The sequence below is a fragment of the Mytilus galloprovincialis genome, chromosome 4 (assembly GCF_965363235.1).
Source record: "Mytilus galloprovincialis chromosome 4, xbMytGall1.hap1.1, whole genome shotgun sequence".
In the NCBI taxonomy this organism is placed as follows: Eukaryota; Metazoa; Mollusca; class Bivalvia; order Mytilida; family Mytilidae; genus Mytilus; species Mytilus galloprovincialis.
The window spans coordinates 101467419-101492719 of record NC_134841.1 but is presented as its reverse complement, the minus strand read 5'-3'; the positions used below and the strand labels follow the sequence as shown (position 1 = coordinate 101492719).

Below are 25301 nucleotides of genomic sequence, written 5' to 3'. Positions count from 1 at the left end.
GCCAATGGCGTACAAGGGCAGTAAGTAAGTAAAGTAAACTATGCCTGGGATAAGAAAATCCTTAATTTTTCGAATGACCACATTATTGATATTCATGGCAACACCGAAATGTTGACTACTGGGCTAGTGATACCCTCGGGGACAAAACGTCCCCCAGCAGTGGCATCGACCCAGTAGTGTAAATAGTTATCAAAGGTACCAGGATTATACTTTAGTACGTCAGACACACGTTTCGTCTACATAAGACTCATCAGTGACGTTCAAATAGGCGGTGGATATTGAATAGTGGTTTTCAAAGATATGACTTTGTGAGGTGTATAGATTACTGTCACACATGAGAAGAGCATAACAGAGTGTGAAAAAATATAATTGTTCGGTTGTAATGAGTATCACTAGAGTTGGTGTTGAAACTAGAAGTAGGATGCACTAGATGATCCTTTTATTGGCGAATATGAATGAAAGTTTACAAATATAAACACATTGTTACATTGTTTTGATGTTATAAAATAATCATAAAAAGAGAATTTTGTATTGTGGAAGTCGTTTATATTTAAAATGGATTTTACCAGAGACATATAATACTGTTATAAATGGCTATTACCATAATCATAAAGAAACAACACATTTTATATTTCAAAAATTTTTGGGACCAATATCTGAAAACCTGAAAAATAGCAGTCTTACATGATTTTTATGACTAAGACAAAATCCTGACTTGAGACAGGCACACAAATATGGCGGGGATAAACATGTTTTGTGTGATCTAAACCTCCTCCAATACCTCTAGCCAATGCAGAATAAAGAAATATATAGCAATATGCAGTCAGTAAAACTCAATTTATGCCTGTCCCAAGCCCGGAGCCTGTCATTCAGTGGTTGTGACGTTTTTTGCTCTTTTTTTGTACATTAATTAGGCTGTTAGTTTTCTTGTTTGAACTGTTATACATTTGTGATTTCATGGCCTTTTATAGCTAACTATGCAGATTGTGATTTGGTCATTGTTGAAGGCCGTACAGCGACCTTTAATGTCTGTGTCATATGGTCTCTTGTGGAGAGATGTCTCATTGGCAATCATACCAGATCTTCTTATTTATATTTATAAAAAAATGTGCTTCTGTGCATGCTTTCACACCCTAATAAAGTTAAAAAAAGGAGCATTCAATTCTGAAATGTTTATAATAATACATTGACCATTTTGGAATGGCCTACAGTACATTTACCATTTTGGAATGGCCTACAGTACATTGGCCATTTTGGAATGGCCTAAAGAACATTGGCCATTTTAGAATGGCCTACAGTACATTGACCATTTTGGAATGGCCTACAGTACATTGGCCATTTTGGAATGGCCTAAAGTACATTGGCCATTTTGGAATGGCCTACAGTACATTGGCCATTTTGGAATGGCCTACAGTACATTGACCATTCTTGAATGATATCAGTATGTATTGTCTATTCTGTAGTAAGTAACAGAACTTAGTATAATATAACCACCAATAACATTACTGTCTATCCTGTATGATAGGTTTCTTACTATAACACTACCACAACTGATGTCTATTTCTGGCTGGGATTTTTAGTATTTGTAATGTTATCTGATGATGAGATCACTCAGTGAATCATGTGATGTGTTCGCTGCTTGCAGTATTAAAATTTTCTGTCTGAACCTGTCGTTGATTTCTTAATAGATTTTTTACTTTCAGACGTTAATTTTAATGCAGTTGTGTAGGTCAGATAGTAGCAGAAATGACCTATCCTTGTGGAGAACCAATTTTTATCTCTAGTTTTATTGGAGTGTATGTTTGCCACTTGTAATCAAAATAATTCTATTTTCCTTTTATTGCAACTTCTTTCATAAAGGTTATCATATAACAAATATACTCAATGTTATTCATATGATAGATTTTTCTTAAATTTCAAACACCCATATCTTCAAATATTGAAAAACATTAAAATCTAACATATGACAACATCCAATACTGCTCCTAATGGGCCCTTAAAAATGTGGTCAATTTAAACAAATATTTAGATTTCAACCACCCATTTTTCAATTTTGATTACTAGATCAGCAAGGTGCATTTAATTTAATAATAATAAGAACGGCACAAAACTGTGGATAATAGATTTATTTAATTGCACAAAATACAGACCATGAATCAGTTACTAATGATTTTTTTAATAATATGTAGGCAAATTATAATAAGTTTTTCAGTCCTTTGAAAACAGTTGTGATCTTAAATCAGACTTGTGTACACTTTTCAACAATGAAATCAGAAGAAAACAAGAAAATTAGAAATTCATTTTTTATGTTAACCATAGAAAAACTGTGAACAGGAAAACATAAAAAGATTAAAACAAAACACATCAACAATATAATTCAAAATAAGCTATGATTTAGAGAAAAGAATTTCACACCTGTCCAATTTAAAAAAAAAAAAAGGGTTTAATATGTGAACTGTGTAATGTCACCGGCGCTCCATATGTACTTTTTTGGATTTATCTCCCTTTGTTATTGGAATCCGTTCCATGTCGGACATTCACTGAAATCAAAATTCTGAGCCAACCACGGCGTAAGTTGAACTCTTTAAATGTATATGAACATCTACCTTATTGTTATGAATCAGCACAAAAGATGTGACTTTGTTTGTTTACCTGTGTTTATGTTTTTCGATGCGTATCTTCAAGAATATGTGCGTTGACCCACAACACAAAGAACCTTTATTAGAACGCTTACAAACTATACAAACAGTTGTTTTTCATTATAACATACACTAAGACATTCAATTCATTCATTATTGAACATTAATTAGTCATTTTAAAGGTTTATTGTAATTTCTATAAATAACCTCGCTCATGAAAAATTTAAAGTATGGAAAGCCATTTGTGTCATAAAATGTTTAGCGTACGTAATTTTCAAAATTGTAAAAGTGATTATCTTTGTATTTTCAGTTTTTTACCATCATCCTGTAGATGTATTAAAGTTTGAATAATCTACTTTGGTTATCTGTTACGCAAAATCTATGCACGAGGCATAACAAACTGACTTTTATTTTGAAAAAACAGTATTTCAAAAATATTAGTGAATCAAGATTATTGTAAGATTTTGAATTGTTTGTATACAACAAAGTCCAATCTATTTTGTTTAAATCTCAAAACACTTGACAATATTAATATCAATGTCACACTTTGTTAAGTCTGCAGAAACAGACTCAAAATATACATATAAACTCTAAGGTGGGACCAAAATTGATCACAATATTTTTATCTAAATGATGTTATAGTTATTTTACAGCAGTCATATGTCCCCACGTTTTTCCAACACTGATGGAAACTTTTACTGGAACCTTTAATTTAACAACAGAACCACACAATGCACTAGAATCTTCCATCACTGTTTTTAATATGCCTGAAAGAATAAAAATCTAAGAATCAATTTCAAATTACATATTTCAAAAATGTATGTTCGTCATCACCCTCAAATTATGTGTCATTTTAGGTGGCTCATATTTTGTAGAGGAGGAAAACGAAAAACATAAAAAAATTCTTGCTTTTTAAGATTTTTGAAGGATAGTAAATGTTTATCCAGCAATGTGCTTCCTACGCAATCTGTATCAATGATTTTTATAGCAATTCCTAATTAGTATTTGGGCTGTTACAGTATGTATTGATGGTGCAGTCAAAACTTTTTGTTATTCTGTGGGTCACAATGAAGAGAGTTTTGGTCTACCCTACACATTTTCCAGTTTATAATAATGTGTGGTTTGTTTCAATCAATTAAATAAAATAAAGAGTACCTAAAGTGACATAGGAAGGGTGTGAAATGTGACAGACTCAAAAGAATCTCTCTGTTTCAAAAACAGTTATATATGTAGACATTGAATCAAACATGTAGAACAAATAAAAAAATTAACTCCTGCAATGAGATATTTAGTCTTAAAAGAGTTTAACTAATCATATAAACTGAGGATACTTACTTTGAACTGCCTTGATGTCGTCATCATGGACCTCCAGCAGTAACTCATCATGTATCTGATACAATTGTCTAAAAAAGTTTAAAAGGTAAGTACAGAAATATTCCAATCTAAAAACATTCAGAACATAGATACTGGTAATCTAGGCAATACTTTAAGTTGGTAAATAATCATAAATAACTGGTATCACTTGAAACCTAGTAAAACAGGTTTTTCTGAGCTCTTTGAAGAACCACTACTTGTCAGGGATCTTGCTGAGAAACAAAACTATTTCTCATATCAATTGTTTAACTAGGCATCAGTACTGCACTTTTTCTCTAACTGGTGTTTGACACCAAAGTAACAATATTGCTCGGTTGTACGGAAATCTCCCACGTCTGTACACATGAGAAATTTATCACAATGTGTCATTGCTGTACAAAATCAATATATGGTAAATTTAGGCAGTTGATTAAAATTTCTTACCAGTTGAACAGTCCGGTTTGATAGAACAAATTGAAATTAGGTTAGAACTGTGAATGAACTGCAATAGGTGGAGAGCAATACTTTCAGTCAAGTTACAGTAAAAGATTGAAAACCATCTAAATGTTATTGCAAGTTAAAAGGATTGGAATCTGTTTTAGAGATAAATTTAACTATAGTCCAATAGGAATGAAATGTAGGTCAAACAAGTGAAACTGCGAGCTACTGCTCACTGATGATACCCCCGCCGCAAGTGGATAATATTAATAGTGTAAAAATATGCAAGTGTTCGGTAAACAGGAAGTTGTCGAGTGATGAATCTGAAAACGCATCACACGGTGTAGCTGACTTATAAAAATCCTGAAACCAAATTTCAGAAATCCTTGTATTGTAGTTCCTGAGAAAAATGTGACGAAAATTTTTAACTTGGTTATCATGTGTAAAATCATACAAGTGTTCGGTAAACAGGAAGTAGTCGAGTGATGAATCTGAAAATGCATCACACGGTATAGCTGACTTATATAAATCCTGAAACCAAATTTCAGAAATCCTTGTATTGTAGTTCCTGAGAAAAATGTGACGAAAATTTTCAACTTGGCTATCATGTGTAAAATCATACAAGTGTTCGGTAAACAGGAAGTTGTCGAGTGATGAATCTTAAAACGCATCACACGGTATAGCTGACTAATATAAATCCTGAAACCAAATTTCAGAAATCCTTGTATTGTAGTTCCTGAGAAAAATGTGACGAAAATTTTCAACTTGGCTATCATGTGTAAAATCAGACAAGTGTTCGGTAAACAGGAAGTTGTCAAGTGATGAATCTGAAAACGCATCACACGGTGTGGCTGACATATATAAATGTTGATACCAAATTACAGAAAGGGTGGATGTGTAGTTCCTGAGAAAAATGTGACGAAAGTTTCATGGGACGGACTGACTGACTGACTGACGGACGGACTGATGGACGGACGGACGGACTGACAGACAGAGGTAAAACATTATACCCCCCCTTTTTTAAAGCGGGGGTATAATAATTAGCATAATTTGGAGAAGGTATATATAACTATGTATTATAGTAATCCATCACTTACTTTGATATAAACAAAATTCTAGTCTTTCCACCTCAGCATGATATTCTTTAAGTATATTATTACAAAGATTCTTATAAAGCTATAGCTGACTACAAACCTAGCCCTGAGGTGCTGATGGTTCCTAAGTGACTGTTCAATTTGAAGCATTGCTGCTTTACATAAATCTGCTGCTGACCCTGAAATATTAAATTCCATATCAATTTATACTTGCTCTGTTAATTTCTTTTTCATGGTAATATAAGTCTTTCCCATTAGTACATGCTTATATGATTATAACCAAATAATTAAGTACAAGTGAAATTTGGAAAAAAAGAGGTAAAAGAGGGACGAAAGATACCAAAGGGACAGTCAAACTCATAAATCTAAAATAAAATGACAACGCCATGGCTGAAAATGAAAAAGACAAACTGTAAACTTGTACAGTTGTGCAAGCGCTTTTATGTAAATTATGGCTAAAAATGAAAAAGACACACTGTAAACTTGTACAGTTGTGCAAACGCTTTTATGTAAATTATTATTTTTTTTATCAAAAGCAGACATCTGATGTACCATTTCAAATTTATTTTCTTCAAAATACAATGCATCTAGCTGAGGCTGTTTTCAACCTCACATTAAAAAACAATATAAAAGGTCCACTAAAACCATCTAATCTGCCTATAACATAGAGATATTATATATACTCCACCTGTCAGATATACATGAAAACACTCCTTGAGATTAAGTATACACAAAACAAATTTGACTCTGACCTTTGACCTTGATATATAAATCATTAACATTTGTTTTTTTTCTATAGAAACAAAAGTAACTTAAGGATGTATTCTTCTGATTTTTCAATCTCGCCGAAATCTCGGTCTGGAATTATTTCCCTAACATGTGAAACAAGTGGAAAATATAATAATCAAACATAACTCTGTGAAAAAATTGATTAATTACAATGAATGGTTTTTGAGTAATCCAGTTTTCAAATTTTACGACCAAATAAGTCAGTCTTTTTAGCCAAAATTTTGAGAAAATGGGTGAGGGGTACAAAAAATGATTTTACAGGAATCATGTACATCCCATATCATTTTTGTCTTTTCAGATTTCTTAGATATGTATTTTTTCAATCATTTATAACATGAAAGTTGAGATAATATGCACTTAGTAAAAAACTTAGAAAAATCACACATTTACAAATTTGACAGCATGGTAAATTTGACACAAAAAAGCATCAAAATATGAAAAAATCTTTCTTATATTAACACCAACCTACAGTCTTTTTAAGTTAAATTTATTCAGATTGGTCGGACAGGTCCACTTCATTTTTATTGAAAGTATGAAAAAAAGTTTAATTGTGGAACTATGATTTTTTTTCACGATAAAAGCCAAAAAATAGGTAAAAATTGATGAAAAATTGGAAAATCATTGGATATTTTCAAAGGTCTGTAGCAAAAAAAGAAGTGCACCACCATATGATTTTTTCTTCACCAATATTTTTTTCACAGTCATATAACCCCAAAAATTGGGTTAAGAAAAAAAGTTTAATCCTAGAAATTTTTGGCTTCTCAGTGGTGTACATCCTTAAGTTTGGTTAAATTTTGTTTGCTGACAAATAAAGTATACCTTGAACACAAAAGTTGACAGCCTGTCTTTCTGCTTGAGCTCTGAGAGGAGGTGATGGATGTTTAATATTTGGAATCATTCTCTTTCTTCTGAAAATTGTGCTTGTAAAACCTGTGAATTATTATTCTATGTATAAACATGCGAAGTATTGACACATTATACAGACAAAATTTTTACTAAAATATAACAAATCCTACAGATCTTACAATTTGATCTTAAACTTGGAGGAATTTCTTGTAAGATTTTCTTTATACTAAAATAGAAATTACCTAAGTACAATAAAAGAACAAAAATTAGACTTTTGCCTACTTAAGTACATTTCATAGTGTATTTCATTTCTCAGTTAATGCATTGAATTTCACAATTCAGAAAATATTTGAATAATGAAGTGACTGTACTAATTTTGGCATCATGCATGTTTGGTTTTTTTCAATTTCCTCCAAAAAAAGTCAAGCTTTTTGAGACTCCTGGGAATTAAGATTGTCTCTTGTTAAAGTCTTAATTGGTTGCTGTCTCATTTACTACCATATATCTTGTATCACTTTATTTTGAATATTTACAGTGTTGTCTAGTTTTATCAATAATTGTTTTTTGCACTATATTGACTTAGGGTACAAGGATACCTTCATATAGGACATGACAGTCAATGTTTAAACATAAGGTTTTGTATAAGCTGTAAATGTACAAACTGAATTATAAGATCTAGAATTGTGTGCTAAATGTACATACACAACTCTTTAATGGAATCAAAATTGACAAACTGATTCACCATAGCATTGCCTGATAGCATTAATCTATATGTTTAAATAACTACTCACCGTGTTTCTGACAGAATTCAATACACTTTTTTGAAAACTGATTGACAGCAGGAAACTTTTCTGAAATCAAGATTTTATTTACATTATCATGCATTAAATAATAAAATTTAAGGTTATTACATAGCAATTAAACATATAAAGCTCTAAAGATGGACACTTTCAATCATTGTGGATGAGAATAGTATTTATGACAGTTTCTCTGTATTTTATTTAGTTTTTGTAAAAGACACCAAAAAAAACGGTAAAAGAAATTAATAAGTCAATCACTCCTATAAAGAGTAAACCAACAATCTCGGTACTTTTACTGATTTGTCTTATTGATCTTTTTTGCTATTTTTTAGTGTCTATCTTTTATAGTTTTCAAGATAGTAGGAAAAATTGTAAAATATTAAGGAACAGGTACTGTAACATGAAGTAACCTCAAATTTTTGGTTACTTGACTTGCTTGTAGGTCATGTCTTGCTGATCATTTTTGCTTATTCAAGTTTCAATTTATCTATTGTTCATGCATCATTGTCAATATAATGGAATTTGATGTGACTGTCATACAAGTGAGAGGTTTAGCTAGCTACAAAACCAGAATCAATCCAGCATTTTCTACATAAGAAAATACCTGTACCAAGCAAGGAATATGACAGTTGTAATCCATTCATTTGATGTGTTTGAGCTTTTTATTTTGCCATGTGGGTAGGGACTTTGCTTTTTGAATTTTCCTACAAGTTCAGTATTTTTGTGATTTTACTTTTTATATATTTTTTAGATAGGCCAGGCGATCTTATAAAAAGGGTATGTGTTACATAAACAGACAGATCCAGGAAGTTTTTCTGATGAAATTTTGAAAAGAACCTTACATTTAGGAAAACCTAAAGTAAAACCCCTTGAGATTTTTTCCTGTTTTTGAATAACAAAATACTTCACTTCCATCAATGTAGTGGTATCTTATGCAATGTTTCCTTAGTATCCACTCCTTTCAGAGAGATGAAAGTTAAGTATTGGGAGTTTCCAACGAGATACTTCAAGATCACACACTATTGTAAAAGGTTTCAAATATTACTATAAGTTTTCTTAATTGAGTAATTTTCTCATAATTCTATGATTTAAGCCCTAACTATGATGGATCATCTTTTTAAGCTATGCCTTATAATTTCTATGTTTCCAGTTTTTTCATCAAAGTCTATAAGAAATGACACAGATGTTGATAGCAGAATAGACTTTATGGAAAGTTCCTTGGAAAAAATAGAGCAGAGGATTTTAAATCTGACCAATGAGGTTATGATTTTATCTAAGAGTAAGTTCAGTATTTTTGTATGTTTACAGTTCCTGTACCTATATATTGTTTCAGATCTTAATATTTTTTTTACAAATGGTTAGGAATACAATAAATTGAGAATGGAAATGGGGAATTTGTCAAAGAGACAACAACCTGACCAAAGAGCATATAACAGCTGAAAGCCTTCAATGGGTCTTCAATGCAGCAAGATATACCCGCACATACAGGCGTGCTTCAGCTGGCCCCTAAACAAAAATGTATACTAGTTCAGTGATAATGGAAATAAACACAAGGCTAAAATGTGTTCTGTAAGTCAAATTTATGATACATTTTCATAGGTTTTTCCACATGTAGCAAAGAAAATTTAGCCTGTGTTCATTGTTTAGCATGGCAGGTTCTAGCTAGTTGAGAAAAGTTTCAACAAAAAACATGGTGAAACTTGAGAATGAAAGCACAATTGCTGGAATTGATTGCTCTTCATAAGATTTTAAAGTTTTCAGAGGTGTCATTAAAATTGAGAATTGAAATGGGAAATATGTCAAAGCGACAACAACCCGATCATAGAGCAGACAACAGCCGAAAGGTCACAAATGGGTCTTCAGTGTAGAGAGAAACTCCCGCACCTGGAGGCGTGCTTCAGCTGCCCCCTAAACAAATATGCATACTAGTTCAGGGATAATGGAATGCTTGAAAGTCTAAGTTTGTTATCTTTTTCATTCAATGTTTTCAAAACTACTACCTAATTGTTTTCTAAGTGTACTTTTATATTCTTAATCAGTTTAAGCACATGAAATATTGATAGTATTTTTGAACTTCATGAATTCATTATGTAATTATAAATAATGGTTTTTTTGCTATTTTCAGGAAAGAATGAGGAACATGTAATGTTTTATGTGACAATGTCATCTTCTACTGTACTCAACCAAAAATCAATAGTGATATTTAATGAGATTCAGTATGAAGAAGGAGTGAACTTCAACACTGGCGATGGTGTGTTTGTATCACCTGTTTCTGGTGTCTTTATGTTTGCTTGGACAATACGTACACACAGTGGGAAAGTTATCGATACAGAACTAAAGGTTGATAATGTTGTAAAGGCTGAGCAAATTCTAAACTTAGGATCAGCAGCCGGGAACATTCAAACTACTCAATTTGTTATTTGCCAAGTAAAAAAAGGTGATCATGTTTGGATTCAAACAGCACCTGATTATACCAGCACAAATACCTTTCATGCTTTATATGGTACTAAAAGTTCATTTATGGGAATTTTGATTCACAGGTCTTAATTAAAAAAAAATAGCAACACCTATGCAAGATTACAAATTAACATAGTGGCTATATTGTAATTTGAAAAGGGCACTTCTCATTGTTTTTTTAATAAAACATTATATATATATCTTGTATATGTTTGTACTTATATTACTACATCACATTTAGTAAAGAGAATAATAACAATGAGACTACAAACTAATTGTTTAATTTTGTTGCCAATGAGACAACTCTCCATCCAAGTCACAGTTTGTAAAAGTATTGGAATCTTTATTTCATTCAATAATTAATAGATGCAGACATACTTATTATATTTTAAAACTTTCTTGGGGACTGTTACCTTGTGAATAAGAATGTTAAGAATCTGGCTCAGCATGCCAGTCTAGTACAAAGCATGGACTGTATTTATTTCTTATTTGCATGTTCTTGTCCTGATATGCATGTGATAGTTGCCACTGGGCTTTAACACTTCATTATCATCATATTATTCCAAGAAAAAAATTACCTAAGAAACTGTTCATTATAGCTTTTGCATTGTCAGGACTTATCTTCAAATACTCAGCAAGCTTTTCTTTTCCTGAAATTAAATAAATGATATGAAAATTGGTCATGAGGTTTGTGCTTGAAAAGATAATTATTTTCCAGCATAGCCATGACAAATTTCTTCCTTTATATGATATTTGGACATTCTGAAATGTGTTGCCTGTTTTACTCATTATGACAAATTATTATTGTGTATGTCTGTGAATCAAGATTTCATTATGGGTGTCATAAAAATGAATATTATCAATGATCCATAAACAGAGGTCTGATGAAATCTGTTAGTCTGACAAGTATGCATTACAATGATTTTTTAAGACTATCTATAGTTGATCTTCTACAGTAACTAAGAACCATTATTGTTGTGAACCCGTACTGTCCCACTTTCACCTTGAATAAAAACAATCCAATAATTTGTGAACTTACAGTACATTTACATACCTGCTCCATACATAACAGAGTATACAATCCTCTTTGTCTGTTCTCTCTCTGATGAGGTAATACTGGAAATGGATTTACCAAGCCTAAAACAAAAAATTATGTCAATATCAGAAGCTGATTGTAATGTCTTGCTAAGTGAAACCCATGCATTGTTAGAAACTGGTAAAAATAATCAAGTCAACTTATTTTGTGTTACAAAGATTCTCGTCTCACTATTTTTAATATGTACCATATTGTATTTAGTATGACAATAATTTTTTACTTCTGTACTCAACATCATTTTGTTCCAGGTTATAGCTGTCTTTTTGACACTGCTCCTACATCTTTTTTCTAACTACCTGTAAAGTCTATTATGTAGGCAACTACATTCTAATTTTGTATTTATATTGTGTCATGGATCAATCTTATTTGTTCAGTGTATGTTTACTTGATTTTGTTTAAATGTCTTTTCTATCCAGTTAAGTCATTTCAATTGATATTTTATAGTGCATCTTTTTATGTTGTAATGTAACATTACTGATTTAGGTTTGAGTGAAGGTTGGCACCTGTAAAAGTGTGTAAACACACTGCATTGTTATGCATCTGTCCTAAGTAACGAGCCTGTTGTTTAGTGGCTGTCAGAGTGGTTCATAAGCATTTCTCATTACTCGTTTTTATATAGGTTAGACCTTTGGTTTATATATATATATATATATATAGTAAAGTGTTTTATTGTATGTAGTACGATACCTACCACTGTGATGTAAGTTCTACAAATATATCTGAGTCATTCTCTTTCTGAAATATCTGTAACAGTACCTCATCATCTGCTAGATGTGCCAGTAACCTTAGTTCAATCTGCTGGAAGTCTACCAATTATAAATACAGCAGTCATTGTATTGAAGGTATGACATAAAGAAAAGGGGTAATCCATTTAACAGATGATATCGAATATGTTCCTTATGTTGATACTACAATCCTGTTCCCTTTTCACAAATATGACCTACCGAATTAGACTATTTACTGGGTTTGTAATAACATGAGCAACAGGATTAGTGCCATATGTGGAGCAGAATCTGTTACCCTTCCAGAGCACCTGAGATCACCCCTAGTTTTGGTAGGGTTCGTGTTGCTTAGTCTTTAGTTTTCTATGTTGTGTCTTGTGTACTTTTATATGTGTATTTGTCTTTATCTTTTTTAGCCATGGTGTTGTCAAGTTTGTTTTCCATCTATGAGTTTGAATGTCCCTCTGGTATCTCCCCCCCCCTTTTTGGAGCAGTCTTGGGAGGTGACAACAATATTTGAATAACATTTCTTAACTAATCACCGCCTTTTCTTTATGCCATATATTCAGTCTTCAAACCCTACAAATAAACCTAAAGATAAAAAAACCATAACCTTCTCCCTAGAAACAACGACAACCAAACAACAAGTGAGCAGTAATCTACACCAAAAGATGTATCTGTTGAGATGATAAGGATAGGTGAACATTTATTGGTAATACTTTTATCAATAGAGCAATTCATATTTTCCTGTCCTGCTTATTATAAAAATAGAACTAGGAAATTACCTGCTGCCAGAAATGACCATCCTTCCTGGCTTATAAAGATGTCTCTAGCAAATATTTCTAATGTATCATCTTCTTCTTTATCTTAAAAGAAATAAATAGATATGATGTAATACAGGGATGTAAAATTACTGATTATTCTAAGGTTCTGATCATTACCCATATGACATAGGTAACCAGAAAAAAAGTCACAAATAAAAGGTCACAGGACAAAAAGTTACAAACAAAAGATCACAAGACAGAAAGTGACGGTTAATTGAATTCACATTTGTTTGAATTAAGATAAGAAAAGTCTTGAAATAATTGATTTTTTATCCCCACAGAGATCACCTGTCAATAGTGGATGGCATTTATCTATCGTGCATTCCTGATTTTATCTGCGTCAAAGATGTGTGCATATTTTGAAACCTTTTAATACCTGTCTGTATAATGGTTTTATTCAAAATCAGTTTATCTTTGAAAACTTCATATTAATAATGCAATACATGTACATATACATACAATTATCAAACACACAAAGAACACCAATTTTTGATTTTCAAAACATTTCACATGTTTTGGGTAAAAATTATGAAGAATATAGCCTGAGAAAGAAAGAAGACTTAAAGTCTTTGGTATGGTAATAAATCTACAAAAGAATTGTAATCCATTTGTTTTAGTTACACCCAGGAATAAACTTTACTTAGTTATAAAATAAAACTATTATAACATACCAACAATAAAATTGTCTTTATAGTTGGTGACAGTGATTGAAGTTTTAGGTATGGCCTGAACATTAGGTTGATATGAGGAGAGTCGGCCTGTAGCAGCAGATATCTGGTCCCAATGTGTCAACAAATAGTCCTTCTGTACACAACTCATTATACCATCCATATACGTGGACTTTAACTTCTGAAACTATGAAAAATAGTGGTTGAATTTCTAGTATCGGTTGCAGTAGCGTAATTGTGTCATTACCTTTGCTGGAATAATGAACCCATTGAAATCAAACTCATTTTAAATCATCTAAACCTAAGTTTTTTTTTTGTATACTTGCCACATGCAGGGTTCAAACTCACAACAAGTAAGTTTACAAGCTAATGATACTGTAGTGGAACTACTTAGACCACTGGCCATTGAGGCATCATTTCTTAAAATGTAAAAACTCCAACAATGCATCATGGAGTAACATATAACTTACTTGTCTGTATTCCAAAACTAATCCAGGTAGTGGGTGGAAGTCTACAAGTTGTTGTAACACTGATTCTGATGTGGAAATCTGATGACCAATAGATGTCTTAGCTAATTTATTCTTCTTGGGCAGTTTTGTGTCTAGTTTTAACTCTTCAAATAGTACCTACAAAAAACATTGTTTAAAGCTTTACATTTCAAAATCGTGTAACATCATGTTATCTAAAAATTGTTAGGTAGTTGTCCCACAGATGCAAATGCTGTTATCTTATTTTCACTCATAATTATCACAAATATAGCTGTTTAATTTTTCTTTAGAAATAACATTTAAATATCCATTAGTCGTGGGATTATTATTTTTGTTCAGTGGTAACAATAAAAACATTTGCAACCCCCATCACACTCAAAGGTTATTCCAGAAACATGTGTTAATTGTGTGCAATGGAACCATATCTGACATTTCTAATTACAAATTATTTCAGTTGGTGTTTTTTTTTAAATGCTTCTGCTGATCATAAAACAAAATGGTTTTAATTAAAAGCTAACTAAATATTACTAGTATGTTATATGCATATACATATTCATGGATCTACAATCTGTCGATACTTGTAACTTGGCATTGCACAAGGTCATGTTTTTCTCTGGCTTTTTATGACGTCTTTACACTAAATCCATTGGATGTTGGATGTGTACGGATTGATAGTTTAGTCTAAGATGCATGATTTTTTTATTAGTTGTTAGTGGCTTTGAACTAGCTGTCAGATAACTGCGAGAACTCTCAGATCTGTTCATTGTGTCTTTTTGTGTCGGGATGTATAAGTACCAGGCCACATCCACTTGTATTTTTGTCCATCTGATGAGTTAAGCCTTTTTCAACTGATTTTTATAGTTCGTTCTTATGTTGTACTGTTATACCACTGTCCCAGGTTAGGGGAGGGTTGGGATCCTGCTAACATGTTTAACCCCGCCACATTATTTATGTATATGCTTGTTCCAAGTCAGGAGCCTGTAATTCAGTGGTTGTCGTTTGTTATATATGTTACATATTTGTTTTTCGTTCATTTTTTTTAAATAAATAAGGCTGTTAGTTTTCTCGTTTGAATTGTTTTACATTGTCTTATCAGGGTCTTTTATAGCTGACTATGCGGTATGGGCTTTGCTCATTGTTGAAGGCCGTACGGTGACCTATAGTTGTTAATGTCTGTGTCATTTTGGTCTTTTGTGGATAGTTGTCTCATTGGCAATCATACCACATCTTCTTTTTTATATTTGGTGTATATGATTATTTTTCAGGATTATTGTTCAACAGACAATACTCAACAGACACTACTCAAAAGTTCTTTTTTACATAGTATTCTTCATCATTTCAATTGACACATTTTCTACACTTTTTCACTATGGTTAACTCACTTGTCTAAGTTGAGCAGGACTATTTATCAAGAATGAGTGACCAACAGAGTCATAGGCTTTCTGTTCTAATTTCTGCAGCTTTTTCTGAAAAAATATAAAGAAAATCAGTCTTTTCCTCTCAGAAAAATACTGTAAAAGCAGAAATTTTCGTGGAGGATTTAATTTCGTTTATTTCGTGGAAAGTATATATCCACGAAATTAAAACCCCCACGAAAATTTAACTTCCATATAAAACCACTTCCAGTTTAAGGAAACCACGAAATTAAATCCCCATGAAATCTTACAGAGAGACAAAACCATGAAATTTTAACCCCACGAAAATTAATGTTTCTACAGTATAGAACAACAGGAATACTTAAACTTATATGCCCTCTTTTGCAGTGGGGTATAAACATTGATTCTTACCTGGACATGGTAAAATAAATAAGTGGATATTTTAATTTTTTTAAACCCAAAAACTCTTTGATTCCAACAAATCCTTTCATTACAAATATACTAAAACAATCACGTTTGTTACCTTTAAGACATTGGAGAACATCATTAATTTGTCTGTATCAATCTTAACCTGCTGGCATTCCATCAAGGCTAGTAACGGAACCAATTTAGTCTCCACACAACAAAACAGGTCCCATAACTCTCTAGACTGTAGTTTCTGGTACAGACGATTCATTAATTTACCAAGTAATGAGATGTCCTCTTCCAATAGCTCACTACAGTCTATGACTTCTTTCTAGAAGAAAAAAATCCATTTTATTTAGTTATTCTAATATATTTTTTTATTTGTTGATAATCACAATATATTCAACAATAAAATAAAACTCTCAATCTATTAACAATCAAGAACAATAAGTTTTATTCTAAAAGAAGAACCTAACATGGGGAAGCTAACATACCTCATACCCCAACAAAACTAATAAGAGATATTTCTAAAAGTCTCAACACCATCCCCCCCCCAAAAAAAAAAAAAAAAACCAAAAAAAACAAAAAAAAAAAACTTCTGACTATAGAACTCATATATGTTGTGGATGAATGGAAACCTTCATTCAAATTTAAAGAGGTGGGAAAACACAAAGGCCCTTGTATGGTCACAACCAAGTGAGAACCGATAGTAAAAATACATTATATACCTGTATAAATGTATTAAAAAGGCTATGTAAGAATAGTGCGACACACCCATAATTTTAACATTAAAATTGTTGCAAGAATAAAATTGAATTTCAATTAGAAATCTTTATAAATTTATCCTGCAAAAAAAATGTTCTTTTCATAACCCTAGAAAAGTAAGTCTGATTCTTTTTTTTATCTAAAAGGGAGCTTACTTTTTCCAACAACAGAGTTAAGTTTGAAATAAATTGATCAAAGCATATTTGAGTTTTTGAGCAAAATCTGAATTGTTTGATATTTTTCATTTTGGGCCTTTTATAGCTTGCTATGCTGAAGAGTTTTGCTCATAAAAAAGGATGTACTGTGACCTATAGCTGTTAACTTACACATCGTTTGATCCCTGGTGGAGAGTTGTCTAATTGGCATACATACAACATCTTCTTATTTTTATAAAATTAACACTGTTTAAGTATACCTTCTTTTGCTCAAGATTAACTGAATTTAAACTGTCTTCAAAACAAGATGGAGGATAGTCTGGATCCAGCAACCAGCCTGCCACCCGTGGATCTATAACTGTCCAATCTCCAAACTTTACTAAAATTAAAAACATAAACACATATTTGGTAAAGTCAACTTTTCTCATTTGTTGAAATTTCTTTTACAGTATAATTTTAAAATAGCTTTCAAATACTTTGTTAAATTATAAATTACTCTCCAACAAAAAGAAATTTAAAGAGCTCAAGACTATGTTAACCTTTAAATTCCTATTTTTCATCAACATAAAATCTCTGTATATAATTCCTATTCCTATAGAAACAGGATATTTAGTGTAATATTTTTTACCTTTCTGTTAGAAACATCGGAATTGGCTTAATCTTTAAAAGTAAAGTAGTTTATTACATTTCTGTATTGTAATGAGGAATCTTTTCTTTTATATCATGGTTTCAGAGATGACCTTTTTCTTGTAAATCAATATCCTAACTCTATTTGAACAAACCTTTTGATTCATTGAAAATATTCTTTAGTAGGATCAAAAACAGTTCTTTTGCTCCATAACATATTTTTCTTGAAGAACATGTAAATACTGAATCCCAGAAGGACCTGAAATATTTTTTAAGTTTGTGATTGAATCAGTTAAACTTCTACAAATAATCATATCTATGTATGTCGGAACAGAAGGATTCAAAAAAGATAAAGGTGAAAAAGTAAAGTGTTCAATGAAACTATTATATATATATGTATATATATCACAAATGTTGAAAAAGAAAAGATTTGTGCAATGAGCATGTGTTTTTTTTTTTAAATACAAGTGAAATATTTTTCTTATTTTCAGATTGCTACAACTGTTTTGGGTTTCTTTATATTGTATAAAGTCCTTTAAAATAAAATAAAACTGAAAAATCTTCATTTCTTTATTATACACAAAATATCAAATGAACTGTATAATAACATGCTAGTGCTTATATATACAAATAAGAAGATGTAGTATTCCTGCCCATGAGAATGTTCAGCCTTCAAAAATGAGCAAAATTCATACTGCATAGTTAACTACAGAAGGCCCTGAAATAACAAATGTAAAACAAACAGATTGATATAGCTACTATTCATGTGTCAAACCTAGGATATTAATTCATATATTACTGTAATATACCTAATCCATTCCACTGAATGAGTATTTTTGATCTTGGAAGGCATACTATACAGTTGAAGTTTTTCAGTACTACTGCATGTCAATCCAATCACTACTGATGCAATCTGAACAGAAATAAAAAAAATCTAAGTTAAAACAATAAAAAATATAGTTCTTAAAGTAAACAATTCTTAAATAAAAGCAGATATTTCAAGTAGCATTCAATGCTAAGTTTAATGAAAATGTTGGTGAATTTTACATTAACGTTAATAAAATGATAATAAAGACAACAACACCCATTAATTACCGCATGGTGAGAGTTCATTCTGGTCGACATGTATAAATGTAAATAGTTTAAGTTGAAAAAGACTTGTGAAAATAGGTAATAAAAACAACATTAAATGTGCTGTCCTGTCAATATAAAAAAAGATGTGGTATTGATTGCTAATGAGACAACTCTCCACACGAGACCAGTGAAATAACACATAATCAAATAACCTCATGTAGGTCACTGTACAGGGTTGAACAATGAGCAAATCCCATACAGCATAGTCAGTTATAAAAGGCCTAAAAATGACAAATGGAAAACAATTCATACGAGAAAACTAATGGCCTAATTTATATACAAAATAATGAACGAAAAACAAGTACTCCCCCTCATAATTCAATGAATCAGAAATCAGGAAGTAGGTATCTGACAGATTCTTACACTTTATAATTTATAACTCTCAATGTATGGTCAAATATGAAGGCATTCTGTTATGTTGTTCCTGATAAAAGTGTTATGAAAATATTTATTGTAGAAATGGATGGACAAAAAAAATAGACAATATAAAATTTGGTATACCCCTGACTTCTATAGTAGGGGTATACATAATGTTTGTCTTATAAATAAATACCTGTTCAAATGACTGTGATTTCATGCTCTGTGACTTCTTCTGCAAGACATTAAACCAAAGAAAATAAAGGTATAGCTAGGCCAATGCAACAGGAAATATTATGGAAAGAAACAATCTAAGAAGATTTGTTATGACTACCTTGCATGCTGTTTATAAGTCTTAGCTAGCTTCCAGTAGCACACTTTGAACTTGCTTTTATAGTTTTATATATATATATATGTGTATCTCATTTCCTTTTGCAAGTAAGGGGTCATATCTTGTTGATTAGTGGACTGTGCATTGAATATTTTTACTTTTATGACATATATGTTCTAGATAGACAAATGGTGGAAATTTGTGCATATGTTGAACTCTGGACCATGTGTTTTTGGTTGTTGCTTTTCTTTTGTACATACAATTTTCAAAGAAGTCAAATTTTGGTATTTAGTGGTGGTCTGTTGTATTGATTGATATTTTTGGTAATTTCTGATGTTCATTTAATGTATTATGTTTTTAATAATTTCAGTTTTTAAAATTCCTATTAAAAATTCAAAGGCTTCCATTAAAAGAAATAGTACAATCTATAATTAATTTAAAGCATCGGAGTTATCTCCTATTAAAAAAATCAAAATGCATCTGAGTTATCTCCCATTAAAAAATTAAAATGCATCTGAGTTATCTCCCATCTTAAAATCCACTTTAATTTTTTTTAAATCTGTATTTATATAAAACATTAATAACTATAATGTTACTTTGGCGGAATTATCCCTCAGCTGATTAGTTGAGTCATCATACACCACAGCTATTAGTATTTCTTTACTTTTCTTGACATCCTGAAGTAACTCTGACCTTTGACTTGTATCTAAACATGTGATATCAACAACAGTACTGTTCTACAAATTAAAATGAAATATAAAAAAATTAAAAGAAATTTGAAAGGCACAAAAAATTAACAGAGAATAGAGAATAAAACACTCATACTTCTTTGTTCCAATCTGAATTTTTTACAAAAAGCATAAAGATTGATATCAAAATTAAAGTATGATAAACAGGATTCACTAAGGAATATGTTTGCAAAATGATATAAAACCAAAGAAAAACTTTCAATCATGTAGAACACTACAGCAACTTACATGCTTTATATTAGTTTAGATCACTGTATACCTAATTAAGTTAAAGAAAAAACAATGCATCTTAAATTTCAAACACATTTTTGCAACTGCATGTACTAATTGATATGAAAACGATGGAAATAGTAGATACATGCTTAAAATGTAGTTTAATTGTAACAAAAACAATCAAAACAAACAATTGAAGATCTTTCATTAAATTAAAACATGAACACAATAACTTGAAATAAATGATTCAAAATTAGATTTTCAATAAAGAATTCAGGGTTAAGAACAAAAGTAAATTGTCTCAACAAACAAAATTCACCTCAACTTGTGAGACTTCATTATCAGTGATTTTATCTGAAACTTTTTGTTTTTTGTATGGAGCAAAGAATGATGGAATTTTCCTTTTATTTGTCTGGTCCGATACTTTTATGTCGGTTGCTAAAAGTACAAACAATAATGTTTTTGTTTACCAACATGAGATATTGATGTTAGTTAATATTCTTGTCTTGTTTACTAGCTTTCTTTGATTAATACTTATTATGACCTTTCAATATATATTCATGTTTTATTACTTGTTTTCAGTCTTCACGCTGAGTGGCAGCCCAGGCAGCCCAGGCTTGTAAAATTGCTCTCGGGCCTGTAAAAATCATATCTACAGGCCAACAGAGTCTAACTAAAAATTTTCAAAAATTGAGCTCTGGGCCTGTAGATTTAAAAGTTCATCGTGAAGACTGTGTTTTTTACTATTTCTTTATAGCAGTAGCATTAATACTTAACTTAACTCTTTTTAAGTTAAGCAGTGAGAAATAGAAATAATTTTGAAATGTTTTTTGTATATTTTCATGGACTAAATTTTCGGCTCTCCCTTGACACCATTTGCAAGTATGGTCTTGAGGAAACGATGATAGTCCTTCGGAAGGGAACAAAAAATGGCTGACCTGTGTTAAGAGAGAGCCATATCTCTTGCATGTAAAAGACACACTTGTAGATTTCGAAAAAGAGCAGGCTAATGCCGCTACAAGGCAACACTCACACACCCAAAGTAGAAAGGGATTAATATAAGTTGTAACAACTTGTTTCCCAAACTTCTATAAATAAATATGTTTAAAATATACTAAACTTATTTTTGTGACATGATATTTGTATTAAATCTTACATTGACTTTTAGTTTCCTTCAGCTCATTCCTAAAATGAAAAAAGTGCAGCAATCATATTAAATAACATACAGTTAAGTAATAATCCTAATCAATTTTATTTTCTTAAATCATTATATATATATGGGCCTGAAAACAAAATGACACAGACAATAAGAGTTGTATCATTTAATAATAGAGGCATTTAGTGGTGGACATATGGTCCTCAATAATAGACAATTGACTAGTCCATACATCAAGATCTATACACTTTCTCAATGGCTCACTGTAAGTTGATCCTTTATTAAATTAGATGGACTGGCAAAATTGGTCCAAAATGTTTACTTTTATTGGAAAATTTTTAGATGCACATAGATATGATATGAAAAATGTATATATATATATATCTATTCATAGGTTTACCAAAAATTCAACTATGCTCTTACCTGATCTGTTGATGTTGCAGTAATCTTTTGGAAATGGAACACATTGTGTTACTCTGTTCAGCTGTCTTTCTCTCTTTTTCTTTGTCCTCAATGTGTAAATGTACAATGGCAGACACAGTTTTTTCTTGTACTTTTGAACTTATATCTTCAACATGTATCATGGCCGACATTTTTCTTTCATGTAAATGTTTATTCTCAGGACAATTGTCAATAATAGGTGGAATGATAATTTCACCATGCATTTCCATCACACCTGATAACTGTTGGTTGTTTCTAACTACTTTATTATCATTCACTTTTATCTCCTTTGGTTTGGCAAAATCGTCTCTTTTATCATCAGAAATAAATATTGAATGACTAAAACTGTGATCAGCAATACTACCACAGATTAATGGTGTGACATCATTGCTTTCCTTCCCTACAGTTTCCAAACTAGGAAATAACACAGGAGAAAGTGACAAAGGAGCTGATTCTTGGGATGACCTTTGAACTGAGAGGGCAGTACCTTCCTCATCACAGGATATATAGGATGAATTCTCAATTTCTGATATCAAAACTCCTTTCTCTCTTGAGGAAATAACAGCAGTTTCTTTGATATTTTTGGCAAAGTATTTATCAAATGACCTTTGACCTCTTTCAGACCTATCACCACTTTCATCACAATTGTTTGTTGTGGATGTTTTCTGAATCCAGGCATGTGTAATTTGATGATGATTTTGTGTGTTTCGTAAAGGATCATCAATATTTTGAGTATTTGTACTGTTAGTAAGTAGATTTACATGACCTTCATTGTTAGTACCTTTACTACTTTGACTGTTTTGTGTATTCTGTAAAGGTCCATGTCCAAATTTAGTTCTGTACAGGTTCTGGTAATATTTGCTTGGTCCTGAAAAATACTTATACATGTACAAGTCAATGATGGAAAAAAATCAACCAGAAAGAGGCGATATCAATATTACTGGAAGGTAAAACAAAATTTGTCTTATATACATGTATAATTGTAAATCTTTTCTGTATCAAAATGAGATGTTACTATATGTCTATCTATGAGATGGAAACCCCAAAACAACCACAAGACATCTAGAGGTAATTAAATACATGTATTACCAATGTTATTTCAACTGATCGGGCGGAGCTTATGTTTTATTTGCATAAGGACAGTCTATTTGAAGATGTGTGTGATAAGGATGATTGCCGTTATAATTATTATTGAATTCTAATCACTAATCAGTGTCACCAAACGCATATATACAAAAGAACTGAGTGTATGATATGGGACGAATAAGGGGGTCTCATTGGGGGGTTCTGATCCCGGATCCCGCTTACTGTTTTGTCAGATTCCCGTATCCCGCTTACACTATGTACGTAAGCAATTCTCATTTTTTGGTAATTTCCCGTGTCCCGCTAGACTTCATTTCCCGTTTTCACAGCACAATAATTTGTATTTCTCATGTCACGCTTACAAAAAAAACGGCAATCCCGCGTCACGCTTAGACCCCAATGAGACCTGCGAATAACTGGACACTTCATTGATGAGCTTATCCCAAAACTCCTGTATATAGATGAACTGGTCTTAAATGAGCTAACTTCTTAAACTCCGCCCAGTCAAGTGAAATAAATCTAGTAATATGTGTATGTCAAGCTCTTAAGTGTTCGAGGGCTATTAATAATGTAAATAATTTACACAGTCACAGAAACCATCAAATATCTGCTTCTTTCAAATGCATGTTTGTCCTATCAACTAAGTGAGAGAAAAAAATATATAGATAGCTTCAGTATAAAATCAAATGACTATTTGAATATTTTACATATCTTCTTGAATAAATTATACATGTGATATCTGCTATTTTTTGTTTACAAGCCTTTTCAGATAAATTTATTTCTATTATCTCTTGATTATCTCCCCTTTATTCTATCTTTTTATTAATCTTCTGTATACCTTGTGATGATGACTTTCTATCTAACTGAGACATTAGGATTTTGTCTTTCTGTTGCTGATATTGTTTGTAGATACCGGCCATGACCTTCTGTGCATCCAATGATAAATGTGAGAACTTGTCTAACACAGGGGGAGGTTGTGCTGGCTTCAAGATAGACATCTTGTCTCTCCAATCTAAAAAACATGTGTTAGAAGCTGACTACTTTTGTCAAATATATAACTTGCCTTTGACTTTTGCTTAATCCAAACTACAACCATGCATACTACTATTTTATCAGCAAAATATAGAAAGTTCTATGAGAGAAAGAAGTTATTGTAGAGATTTAAGTTTTGACAGTTTAAGTTATCATTATAGATGTCTTTATTTTTAATACATTGGGGTTAAATTACATTTTAATAGGGTACTGCCCTTTATTTTATTTATTTGAACGGTGTCTAATTCATTTAAATTCACCGCCCGGTATCTTTAGAACTGTCGGGGTACTGCCTGTAAATATGTATATAAGGGGAAGCGAGAGAGATCAGAGAGTAAATTGAAATAGTTAGCTAGAAGAGTTGTTGTTGAGAGGATAGTTAGGGAACGACAGGAAAGTGATATTGTGTTAGTGAGATCAGGATTATTGTTCAGCTGTTTCGATATGTTAAACTGATATTCAATATTTAACAGATTACATTGTGATTTTATTTGAGACTTTGTGTTGTAGTTTGTTTTCTTAGCGCCATTTGAACATGGATTTTACGTAATTTACGCTACCTCAAAATAACAAAAAGACAAAAAAACCTCAACGCTACATTATTATAATTAGAAAAACAAAAGATATTAGGTACCTGTGAGTCGTGTTCATGACTCAAATCAGTACATGCACATAAAAAAAAACATAAAAAAAGTGCTTTTAATTTTATTGCTGTTCTTCATCTCAATCTTCAACACAGAGCAAACAAATCCTCACCTCAATGCAAGTTTAAGATGACACCTAGCACAAATTTGTGAGGAATACTTTGCAAAAAGATTTGGATAGACTTTGTAAGATCTATGTGACCATGCCAAATGTAGTCCGAGATAACTTTTATGTCCAACGAATGTTTTGCCAGACAAGCTTGGGACGTGGGACCTACACCAAATGTTACATGCAAATACTGAGCAACTGAGATATTGACCAAAAAAAAAAATCATCTTTAACTTTTTTAAGCAGAGTTTCTACACAAAATTTTGAGCAATTGGAGAATTATTCAAGTCAATACTTTTGTTGACACCAATAAATATTCAATGCTCAGTGCATTATATACCAGAAATAACAGATACAGTTTACAGGATGAGCTTGTCATTGCAGCAACTTTAAACTTGTCACAAGCAACATAAATAGTACCCTGTTCTTGGACTTGGAGTGTTTGTGTCGATCAATCTTGAAATACTTAAAAATTTAATCTATCAGCTAGACATGATCATGACTAATTTT

General features: G+C 31.5%; 2 protein-coding genes across 2 annotated transcripts in view; one reads left to right on the top strand and one right to left on the bottom strand.

Annotated features, from left to right (window-relative positions):
• Positions 1-3043: 3043 nt before the first annotated feature.
• Positions 3044-25301, bottom strand: part of LOC143073633 (DNA polymerase nu-like) — a 25200-nt gene continuing 2942 nt past the window's right edge. The window contains exons 2-23 of the mRNA XM_076249315.1: positions 23845-24018; positions 21906-22791; positions 21483-21511; positions 20646-20764; positions 19961-20101; positions 19230-19268; positions 18352-18455; positions 17698-17801; positions 17176-17294; positions 16114-16326; positions 15597-15680; positions 14197-14352; positions 13730-13913; positions 13020-13100; positions 12204-12318; positions 11471-11553; positions 10995-11066; positions 7951-8010; positions 7133-7243; positions 5625-5703; positions 3975-4042; positions 3044-3406 (exon numbers count right to left, since the gene is read on the bottom strand). Coding sequence (XP_076105430.1) covers positions 3282-3406; positions 3975-4042; positions 5625-5703; positions 7133-7243; positions 7951-8010; positions 10995-11066; positions 11471-11553; positions 12204-12318; positions 13020-13100; positions 13730-13913; positions 14197-14352; positions 15597-15680; positions 16114-16326; positions 17176-17294; positions 17698-17801; positions 18352-18455; positions 19230-19268; positions 19961-20101; positions 20646-20764; positions 21483-21511; positions 21906-22791; positions 23845-24018 — 3146 coding nt within the window. The 3' untranslated portion in view covers positions 3044-3281. The remainder of the gene's footprint in view (positions 3407-3974; positions 4043-5624; positions 5704-7132; positions 7244-7950; positions 8011-10994; positions 11067-11470; positions 11554-12203; positions 12319-13019; positions 13101-13729; positions 13914-14196; positions 14353-15596; positions 15681-16113; positions 16327-17175; positions 17295-17697; positions 17802-18351; positions 18456-19229; positions 19269-19960; positions 20102-20645; positions 20765-21482; positions 21512-21905; positions 22792-23844; positions 24019-25301) is intronic.
• Positions 9035-10616, top strand: LOC143073637 (uncharacterized). The gene is made up of 2 exons (XM_076249323.1): positions 9035-9238; positions 10085-10616. Exons 1-2 carry the CDS (start codon positions 9061-9063, stop codon positions 10504-10506), a joined length of 600 nt encoding a protein of 199 aa, XP_076105438.1. The 5' UTR covers positions 9035-9060; the 3' UTR covers positions 10507-10616.